The sequence below is a fragment of the Gordionus sp. m RMFG-2023 genome, chromosome 1 (assembly GCF_954871325.1).
Source record: "Gordionus sp. m RMFG-2023 chromosome 1, tfGorSpeb1-WG-v2, whole genome shotgun sequence".
NCBI classification, from domain to species: Eukaryota; Metazoa; Nematomorpha; class Gordioida; order Chordodea; family Parachordodidae; genus Gordionus; species Gordionus sp. m RMFG-2023.
This window is the reverse complement of record NC_088775.1, coordinates 37,136,478-37,148,590: the sequence shown is the minus strand read 5'-3', so window position 1 is coordinate 37,148,590 and position 12,113 is coordinate 37,136,478. Positions and strand designations below refer to the sequence as shown.

The window sequence follows — 12,113 nt, the reverse complement described above, 5'->3', positions numbered from 1 at the left end:
TTTTGTTTTATACCTGAAAAAATATATAAACTATCGATATGCCAAAATTGTGATTCATGAATCATGTTTTTATAGAACTTTACATTGATAACTGTAAAAATTTTAGTTACTGATTTACAAAAAATAGAAGCTTAAATCCTTATTTTTATTTGCAACTTGAAAACGTTTCCAAATCATAAATACGTTTTGAGTAATTATATTTTATTATTTTACTATGCACAACATTTTTTATATAAATATTTTCTTTCATTATTTAGGGCAATAAATATTTCGAAGTGCTAAAGCATTTATTGGCGGATGAAGCTGAACACGTAGCAGCTCTAATGCCTCCTAAAGTTTGGGAAGACATTAGGTAATATTATAGTTTAATGTATATTATATTTATTTTAACAGCAATAGGTAACAACGAATATGACGCATAAAATTTTTGTACAAAGGATTTAAGGGGTTAGATAAAAGATTTTTTAAATTCAGGATTTGGTAATTGAATAAGCTTGACTTTACCCTTATGACAACAATGGTTTAATTTACCACCTGAAGGACCTTCGGCTAAAAAATTTAAAGATTTTCAAAATTGGCATAATAAATTCATAACACCACAGTTATGTTGCTCCACTAATGGATTAATTTTAGAGAAAATACTAGGCAGATGTTTTAATTTTTCCCTAAATCATCTAGTGCAAGCACGAATCATATCAGATTTGGGTAATTCCATACCAAATCGATAACTTTTCGGCCCGACCTTTTTAATTTCGATAAAATTTTGCACGCTGAGAGGATATCATTAGAAAGCATCGAATCCAAAATTTTAGCTCCCTAGTACTCAGTTCCTGAGATATCAATGGTCAAAAGTGCCAAAAATGACCTTTTTTCTAAAAATACGATTTTATAAAATTGAGATAAGTTAAAAATAATTATTCTAAAAATATAAGTTATATGTCATTTTGTAACTCTATTAAAAGCCTTTTATTAAATATTAAGGATTTTTTTGAAATAATATTTTTGCGGTTTTTATTTACATTATAAATTTTAAACATGAAAACTCCAGATGTTTCGCTTTCCAAATTTTTTTGAATTTAATATTTTCTTATTCTCTTAAAAATTTAAATATTAATTAATTTTTATTTTACAAATATTTTGATATTAAATTTTCTTTTCATAAAATTATTTATAATGTATAAATATAAATGCATAAATCCTTTTAAAGAATCTTAAACACTTTAATTACAAAAAGAACCTGCGTAAAGTCATGACGTGGATGACACAATATTCAAACATTGAGGCGGAACACTATATTTGTGATAAATGTCTTAAACGGTTATCACAAAAAAATATTGAAAATATAAATTCTGATAGCTAATATGTATATAATATTAACACAGCATCAACAAAAATAGATACATAAGAAGAAAAAAACTAACCGAAAAAAATTATCCAAAAAAAGGTAGCAAAAATATCAAAAACTATTTCAGATATAATAATTAACAATCCCGAATCGGATACAAAAAACAATAATGATATACTTAATAATATGAAATTACAATATACTAATTTATCTAAAAATAAAAAATATCAATTGCTGACCATTCTGCCTCCTAATTGGAGCGCAAATAAAATAAAAACGACATACGTTACATATCATATGGCATATAATTCTAAAATCATTTTAGAAGAAAAGGGGATTCTTTCAACTCCAAATGGAACGCCTACAAAATGGCTCAATTAAAAAACAGTTGATATTGTTAAAAAATTTTTTTGCAGTGATGAAGTTAGTAGGGTATTACCAGGAAAAAAAGATTGCATATCTATCATTGAAAAGGGGGAACGAGTTAACGCTCAAAAAAGGTTAGTTCTTAATAATTTGAAAGAATTATATAATCATATTAAAGCTAGTAATTCAAACTTAACAATTGGATTTTCGAAATTTGCTAGCTTAAGACCAAAAAATTGTATATTAGCGGGGCTAGTGGAACACATAGTGTATGCGTTTGTAGTATACACCAGAATATTATTATGATTTTAGGCTGTGAATTAGCAACATTGACTAAAAATGGTGAGGATACATTAACAATTTATAGAAATGTTATAGCCAGAATGATTTGCAATCCCCCGTTGCCCACATGTTATTTTGGTGACTGCAACGAGTGTCCTGGCTCGGCACTCTTATAAGAACGCATCGAAAAATTATTTATAAAAAATATATAGCTCTTGTTACGTTTAAACAGTGGGTTTCGGTAGATAGAACAACTCTGGAGACTATTTCTCAATCTTCAGACGAATTTATGAATTATTTTGGATAAAATGAATATTCTCATTAGTGATCTGCATCGGGCCTAATTTTTCAAGCCTGGCCCGACCCGAAATTTTTTTAAAAAGTTTTGCCGGCCCGAACTCGTAATTTTTTTAAAAAAAATTTACCGACCCAGCCCGGCCCGAATTTATTTAAATATAAAAATTAATCTTTATAATTACTCAAAATAAAAGACATATGTTATATGTCATTTAGTTTCAATAAATAAAATCAAATATTTTTATTTTACATAAAAAATTCAATATAAAATTGATAAATTTAGATATATTATTTCCAATTTCCGACCTGACCCGGCTCAAATTTTTTTTTAAAATATTAGGCCCGGCCCGAACCCTATTATTTTAAATTGAATTAGGCCCGAGCCGGGACCGAAGCCCGTTTGGGCCGGGTACGGGCCGGACCTAACTTTGCAGATCTCTAATTCTCATACGACATTCATTTATTTGTGAATAACAAAGTTCATTTCACAAAAACCTTAAAATTAGTTTAGAAAATAATCACTATCTAATTATTTGTGACTTTTCAGAAAATTATTCCTTTATTGTCCAAGACGAAGTAGGGTTATCATTGGACAACTTCGCAAGTTACGTTGCACCCATTCTCAATTTATTATAAAATAGGAGATCAAATAAACAACCTAAGTTTTGTGGTGATATCGGAATCCATAATTCATAATACTGTTTCATTCCATTTATTCCAATCGCATTTGATTCATTTTTTATAAAATAAATTCGACACTCCACCAGAAAAAAATCACTACTTTTCTGATGATTCAGCAGCACAATATAAAAATAGGAAACACTTCATCAATGTTTGCTACCATGAAATTGATTTTGGTGTTCGAGCAGAATGACATTTTTTTCCTACGATACATGGTAAAAGTGCTTGTGACGGCATAGGCGGCACAATAAAAAGGCTAGTTGCCATTTGCCAAGGCAAGCTTACAAAGACTTTATACTGATCAAATAAATACACCTTAACAATTTTATAAATATGCAGAAGAGCATATAAAAGGTATAAATTTTTCTTATGCCACTATACCAGAGTATGAGGAAGAAGAGATTAGGCTAAGTGAGAGATTTAGTAAATCTATCTCAATACCTGGGACACAAAAAATTCATGCAGTGTTTCCGATTGGTTTAACTAAACTCAACACTAAACTATATTCTAATTCACAGACATTTATTGTGGAGAATATAGTATATCCACGTGAGGATCCTTTGATTGAGGATCTGATAATTGAAAACGATTGGTGCTTAGGATTTGTACAAGAAGTGAATGTAATTAGAGATGAAAAAAATTATACAATGCATTAGATAAATTAAAAAAAATAGAAATGATAACAATATTATACCAATTTTGAACCACAAGATGAAACTTGTGGTTGTCGCAATGTATAAATGGAACATTTTTATTAAAAAATTTTTGTAAGATTTTCACTCCTCAATTTCCAGACATGACGTTTGCACTATCATATACCTGGCTTATTATATTCGTTGAATTAATATTTAACTTATTAAGTTGCTTTAAAATGCAATCAGTAATGCTTTCAGTAGAAAGACACTGTAAATTGATAATTCCTATTTAATTTTCTTAAATTTCTCCAGAAAAAAATATAGCGAATAATTATTCTCAGGTTTTCACAACCTGATGCATCTTTTGCCTCATCAGCCTTAAGACAAAAAAGGCACTCACTTTTTATATATTTTTCTGAAATATTTAAGGCACCATATCTTCCATAATAGATTTTACTTCCTTTTGAATCTGGGATGATGTATATGGGCATTTTTGGGTATTTCATAATTTTATTTAATCCAGAATATTTTTGGATGGTGTATGAAACATTGAAGAATAAATTATGTTATCATCTTTTGCAGTATCGGTAATTTATGTTGAACCAATCCCACGAAAAGGTAGCTCATGCTAAGAAATAGCATCAAATCAAATATTGATTTAAGATAGTAAAATTATATTATCACTTTCATTTTTACAAAACTTCAATGCACACTTTAAAAAATAAAACAAAACAATGGTGAAAATAATATTAAAATTGCAATTGACATATTATATCTATATTCTATATAAAAATATATAATTATAAGAAAAATTAAAAAAATAATTTAAAATAATATATTTAGGTATAGCCGGTGGGGCTTAATGACCCATGTATGGATATAACAGTTGGATCGACAAATTTCAATTGATATTCTTTGTCGAAGGTTAAAGCCTACTTTTGGATCACCTGTGATTAAATGTAACCTTATTATGGTTAATTTGTTGGCTTCCAAAATTGTTCATATCTCAGTATTTTCTTCATAATTATAAAATATTCACCGCTGTTTTAAATAACTGGTTATATTATAATAAATAAAATAATTATCATTGAAATAAGTACAATTTAAACGTGATTAAGCGCTTATATAATGTCGTACACAAACACAAACATAAATGAAAATGATAAAATATGAATGAATGATGGTTTATTATTGGATAAAAATAAAACAGGATAGAAAGAAATTTACAAACTAGACAGACATGTCTTGAATAAATATTTAAAATATATTTTAAAAATATAATAATAATTATATTACAAAAACAAATTTTAAATTTGAGGGGGGGGGCGGAAAAATTTATGGGGGGGCCAAAATTATTTTCTGGGGGCTAGATTTGTGGGCCCAAAACATATTTTTGAAGAGGGAGCTGCTCCTCCTCCCTCTGCTCCACGTATGCACATAATATTTCATAAAATAATCAACCAATATTTTTAATTAATCTATTCTGTAAGAACCATTATGTAAAGAAGTTATTGTATAAAGAAATTCAGTTGCAGATTAAAATTCTTAAATATTTATACCTAGTATTTGGGGTGCCTTATTCTTGACATTTGTCAAGACTAGTGTTGCGTAATCGGCTAAAAACTACACCTAAGCCTAAAAATCGGTTAAACCTAATTAGGCTAAGCCTAAAAATTGGCTAAAATAAATTAGTCAAAAATTCTGCATCGATGCCTAGTATTAATTATTGTTTATTTATTTCAGTAAAACAATTTATTTTATTTATATTTAATGTAAATATTTTATTATTATCAACAAACAAACATGATATGATTTAATATTTTTTATTTATATTGTTATATTTTGAAATGAAAATAAATTTATTTATTTGATGTTTTTTTAATAAAAAAAATAATATGCTGCTATTGTAAAAATGTAATATTCTTTTTAATATAATTTATTTGTGATTTTCACAATCTTCTTTGTAAATACATCTTTTATTGAGGAATTATATTGTAAATTTCATTAGATAAAAAAACAATCTATAATTTTTTTGATCAATTTTGTTCTATTTTTTTATTAAATGTGGTGTTGTTTTAAAATAATTTTTTAAAAATATTTATGTTAAACTTTTTTGATGTTATTTTATATGATCTTTTTATGGATAAAATATTTCAATGTGACAATTGTCATAATCGTTCTTTTTAAAGTTATTGAATTTTTTTGACGAAAATAGATTAAAATAAGTATTGATAAATTGTTTAAATAAAAATTTAGTGAAGATGTACCATAGAAAAGTGACTATTGTCATAATCGTTATTTTTAAAGTCTTTTGAATTTTATTGACGAAAATATGTTAAAATAAGTATTGATAACATTTTTAAATAAAAATTTAATGAAGATGTACTCTAGATAAGAGACAATTGTCATAATCGTTATTTTTAAGTTTTTTGAAGCAAATGGGTTAAAATTAGTGCTATAATTAATTTTATAGGTTAAGAAATTAAAATACAAATATTTATTTTTTTAAGCTAAAGATAATTTGATTGATAAATAATCAATTATTAACTCGACATTTTTTTTTCTATTTTTCCATAAAATTTGATGTTATTAATAAATTTTTTTTTATTAAATATTTTTAAAGGTGATTTTTATATTAAGTATTGTTTGGAATTTTTAAATATGATTTTTGTAAATAATTAATTTATGAGATAGCAGTAGAGGTGTTATTTGCATGCCTCTAATTTTTAAAATATAAAAATTTCGTCCCGCCTCCTTTTTTCAAAAAAAAAATTATGCCTGGCCAGGATTTTTAGTCCGTACATTATATATTCAGGGCCGGCCCGTCCTGGATTTTTCTAATGTGTTTTATGTTAAATATGTTATCAATACTTATTTTATATTTACTTCAAAAAACTTTAAAAACTACGCTTATGACAATTGTCACTTATCTATGGTACATCTTCATTAAATTTTATTTAAATATGTTATCAATACTTATTTTAACATATTTTCGTCAAAAAATTAAAAATACTATAAAAATAACGATTATGACAATTGTCACTTATCTATGGTACATCTTCATTAAATTTTATTTAAATATGTTATCAATACTTATTTTAACATATTTTCGTCAAAAAATTAAAAATACTATAAAAATAACGATTATGACAATTGTCACCTTTCTGTACGTTTTCACTAAATTTAATTTAAACATGTTATCAATACTTATTTAAACATATTTTCGTCAAAAAAATTCAAAAAACTTAAAAAATAACGATTATGACAATTGTCACTTTTTTATGGTACATCTTCACTAAATTTTTATTTAAACATGTTTTCAATACTTATTTTAATCTATTTTCGTCAAATAAATTTTAAAAATAACGATTATGACAATTGTCACATTAAAATATTATTCTTAAAAAGATCATATAAAATAACATCAAAAAAGTTTAATATAAATATTTTTAAAAAATTATTTAAAAAAAACACCTCATTTAATAAAAAAAATAGATAATTTTACAAAATTGAAAAAAAAATTATATATTCACCTAAAAGATTGTTTTTTTTATCTAATAAAATTCACAATATAATTCCTCAATAAAAGATGTATGTATTTACAAAGAAGATTGTGAAAATATTAAAAAGAATATTACATTTTACAATAGCAGCATATTATTTTTTTTATTAAAAAACATCAAATAAATTAATTTATTTTCATTTCAAAATAAAACAATATAAATAAAAAATATTAAATTATATCATGTTTATTTTTGATAATAATAAAATATTTACATTAAATATAAATAAAATAAATTGTTTTACTAAAATAAATAAATAATAATTAATGCTAGGCATCGATGCAGAATTTTCGACTAATTTATTTTAGCCAATTTTTAGGCCTAGCCCATTTTTAGGCTTGGCCAATTTTTAGGCTTAGCCGATTATTATGCTTAGCCTAATTAGGCTTAGCCGTTTTATAGTCGGCTAAAATTTGCCGATAACGCAACACTAGTCAAGACTACGACAAAATAAGGCTATTATTTAAACTTAATATTTATTATTTTTTTTAAAAAAAAATAAAAATATATCTATTTTTTTAATGAACATGGTATCCATAACAAATATGGCTTTAAACCTTATGAAATTAAATTTTTTTAGTAGGATATCAACTAAAAAATACATTTATTTGGGGATCAGTCGACCCAAATATAAATATGATACTTTTGACTGATAATTGCAAAAAGATGTTTCAATATATTTGGATATTTAATCTGATTTACTCCACCACTTCAACACTTTTTATGGTTCATTGAACTTTATAACTATTTCATAATATATTTTTTATATTCATATCATTACAACATTTTCTTAAAATATGATTTAATTAATCATTATTGAATACAGTCCACTCTTTTTCGTTACATTTTGGACGTTTTCACGGTACGATATCTACTTTCCGGCTGAGGCCTATGCCCGAGAGATAGCTAAGCTTAAACATACGCTCAATGCCTTAGACGAAAATAATCGAGATGTAAAAAAAATTACAATTAATTGACTAATAAATAAAATTCTATTTGAGATTCTAAAAAAATTGAAGTATAAAAATCGATTCTACAAAAGAGTGAAGATTTATTTATTTGAATTAGATTGTCACCAATGAAACACTCCAAAGGTGAGACCTTACCTTGTTCCCACGTCAGTTTCAATTTGACCAAAACATAATCACTCTTGAATGACCATTTTATTAAGGTTTCTCCGTGTAATACATTATGAAATTAAAGTTGCCTTTATATCTTATTGAACAAAAAAATTTTCAGTCATTGCCGGTGAAAAAAAAGAAAGAAAAAGAGAAGCTGGTATCGTTGGTGGATAAACTTAAGGAGGAAGAAAACGTTCAAAAGGAGCATGTTAAGGCAATTAACGAAGTTTTTGATCAAATCAAATCTGATTGGTTTTATCAACGTGAGCATTCTTTTGTTCTTTTTATATTTCGATTTACTAACCTTAAATTTAGTAGGATATAGTCGAATCAGTGTTGTAAAGTAATTTTGAGGTCTGAATAGCTACTCGTTGCTTTTGTAATTAATTTAAAATAACGTCATTAATAATTACGGTACTCAGTTGTTGAAAATTAAAAATAGTTATATTTAACTATTTTATAAATCCTATAGAAAAAATTCAAATATTAATTTTTGATTATAAGAATTTTTTTTAATAATAATTTCGATCTTGATAATTTGATTGAGGTTGAGGTTCAGGGACAATAAAAGTAAAATCGGAAATGTCATAATTTATTATTTTACCAATACTAAAGATATTTGAGAAATAAAATGTTATTATACATTATAAATATTCTTCTTAGTATGTTAATATAATAATCTATTTAGCTTTATACGTTTACACCACTGAGTTGATGTTTGTAGATTACTTAAATTTATCACAAATTCGTCTCCTTATTCAAATCCACTATTAATTATTTTTTACCTGTATTGCTCAGAAGCGTCTAGGAACGACATGATAACTCAATTCCTCCAGAAATGCATATTCCCTCGTGTCGCATTTTCCGTTACAGATGCCATCTATTGTGCCGAATTTATAAAGCTGCTGCATTGTCTCAAGACCCCTTACTTTGCCACACTCATTTGTTTTGATAGGGTTATGATTTTTGAATGATATTTAAAAAGAGAGAGGAAAGAAAAGCGACTTTTATTACTACAAAATATAATGATACTCAAATGTAATAATGTGTTTTATTTTCTTTATTTATCACATAACATTGATTGTTAATAGCCAAGGAGGAATAATATTTGATCATAATTTAAAAAAAATAGACTAATGATATACTTTCATTATTATATTGTTAAAAATCACCGATTATTCTATCTATTTAAATGGAAGAACTAACTCATAATAGTACGTCTATTTCTGAATATAGACATTAATGCATTTTTATTTTGTTGTATTGAGTTATTAATACAAGAATTTCTGAAATAGACATTAACCATGCATTTTTGTTTTGTTGTATTAAGTTATTATTAGACCTTTGCATAGATTTAAAAATCGAATAAAAAGTTATTATATTGGCCAACAAATTTTAGGAAATGATCTACCTCATAAAAAACAAAAACTTTTTATGACTTGCTGGGCTATTATAATAAAATTAGTTAGGAGGGTATAAAATTTAGTGTTAACATGATTGTGAATTTATTACAATAGTATTTCATCCTAAATAATATTTCTTGAGTTTTTTTTATTTAGATAGCCAATTCCACTCAAATCAATTTTACAAATTATTTTTTATATTTTATTACATACAAGCAAGGTGATTTTTTAAGGAGGCATGTTGAATGTAAAAAGGGACAGAGATAACTGCTAAGGATAAGATGCTAAGCCCAACCACATTGAGTGATGATTTATAAATTCCTTTAATTTTATAATTTAGATATTTTGCGACGTGACATATATCATGATAAGTTTGACCGAAAACGAGGCCGCTCGCTACGGCATATTTTTGAATTCGCTCATGGAAACTGCCCTAAGCTGGCATTCTACCTATGATAATTATAAAAAAGTGTTTATTTTATATATAAAAATTTCCTATCAGGGTCATTTCATATTTATTTCTCAGTTTAAATTTAAAGCTTCTAGTAATTTTAAAAAATAGATCCATTATTAAAAAAACATTTCACATTTTTTTTCACCCATATAATATAATCAAAATTGCCCCACCCCCCACCACAAGGAATGCATCGGTTTTCCAGGTTTCAACGTTCTTAAAAACAACCCTTCCTCTACCATTGATCCATCTTTTCCTAAATTGGTAAACGATTCCGCTCAGACCAGTTCTGGTTCTGTTAACCCGACTTCTGCTGGCATGGACGCAACAAGCACCACTGCTAAAAAACTATCTCATCAATCCCCATCAAATCAACAATACCTCTCTTACGAAGATTTTAGACACGTGTGTCACAAGTGGCACTTCAAGATGACGAAATCGGTCGTTCTATGCCTTGAATCTGGTCACTACGCTTCCATTCGCAACACCATGATCGTGCTAACCAAAGTAAGGGATCACTAGTTTGAGTTCATTTTTTTTATATTCAAGACCCTACCCATGTACCCAGGCCGGGCCTGCATGTCCCTGATAAATATAACTAAATTTTTAAATAATACATTAGAATATCTAAAAAAAATACTAATATTTGTTTAACTGTATAGTAGACAAAAAATGAAATGTTTAAATAAAAAACACGTTATTAGACCAAAAATAGAATTGACACTATTTCGCGCGGAAATAAATCTCCCAAATAAAAATGCACATATTTACTCTTTTTACATTTTTTTAAAATTGCCTGCAAAGTAGCTTATAGAATTTTTTATATTTCATTTATAAAATAATATTATTTTTAAAATTCTTGCTAGGATTTGTTTTTAGAAACAAACAAGTTGTTTGCTTAATACATTTTTTTAATAAAAAGATTAGAAAAGCTACAATACATTGCCTCTTATTTTATTTGAAAATTATATTTTTTAAATATAGGAAATGTCAATAAATATGCACAATATACAGTTTCGATTATTTACACAAGTTTGATTTTGTTACAGCTATCCAAAATAGCGTTAGCAGAATACCATTATACTATTTAATCATATTACTGTTTTTTCTCTGGCTAAAGCCTTATATAATATATAAAAATCAGATTTTACCAAGTTACCCCATAATAGTTAATTTGGGATCCGCATTGGAAAGACGTATAGACAAGATCAAGAATGAAGAAAAAGACAAGCGGGCCGATTTGTATGCTCTAGCTGTTTCGTAAGTATTTTTTTAAAAATACCCTTTTGCGATTTTAAGCAGAATATAAAAAGAAAGATAACGTACGGATAAATATGAGCAAAAGAAGGGGGGGAATCTAATTAATAAAAAAATGAATGGTTATTATTTCATATTTGATTTTTCGATTTTTACAGTTATTCTGGATACCTGAAACATAAGAAGAGCAAGTTTATCTTAGAACAAGATTTTCACATCAAGGAAGTATGCTTCAAATATCGTTATTCATTTTTGCGTCACAACTATTTTATTTTTTACAATTATTTTGGAATTTTAAACAGCAATTTTATAATATCTAGTTACATTGTTTTTGAAATGGAATATCATTACCCATTTATAAGTGACAACTCGCTTTTAACTTATAAATTAATTTTTTTGATAATATTTAAGGAATACCATTTTTATAACAAAAAAATTTATAAAAGCTCAGAACTATTCATTAAATTGCTATGAAATTTATTATCTTAGTACTATTGATTTTACAAATTTGTATATTATTATAAATTTTCAAAAATATAAATTGTTAGCTACAATATCTTTAAAACGGAATCTTTTGTTTTATAAATATGGTTAGCTTAACGAAATTGGGTTAAAATTAAGTACTAATAAATTTTGACACTCATCAAATTTTAAATGGTTTCTTTATAAATGAGTCATGAGATTTTAATTTATCTACATTTGTTATTCA

General features: G+C 26.1%; 1 protein-coding gene across 4 annotated transcripts in view; it reads left to right on the top strand.

Annotated features, from left to right (window-relative positions):
- The window catches only part of LOC135922531 (THO complex subunit 2-like), a 107,579-nt gene that overhangs the window by 35,866 nt on the left and 59,600 nt on the right, over positions 1-12,113 (top strand). For 3 of the 4 annotated variants that reach the window (XM_065456906.1, XM_065456907.1, XM_065456904.1), the window contains exons 19-26: positions 258-352; positions 7,996-8,122; positions 8,409-8,553; positions 9,089-9,246; positions 10,034-10,162; positions 10,334-10,654; positions 11,292-11,407; positions 11,563-11,629. In XM_065456906.1, coding sequence (XP_065312978.1) covers positions 258-352; positions 7,996-8,122; positions 8,409-8,553; positions 9,089-9,246; positions 10,034-10,162; positions 10,334-10,654; positions 11,292-11,407; positions 11,563-11,629 — 1,158 coding nt within the window. The remainder of the gene's footprint in view (positions 1-257; positions 353-7,995; positions 8,123-8,408; positions 8,554-9,088; positions 9,247-10,033; positions 10,163-10,333; positions 10,655-11,291; positions 11,408-11,562; positions 11,630-12,113) is intronic. The other variant, XM_065456905.1, reaches the window with a different exon arrangement.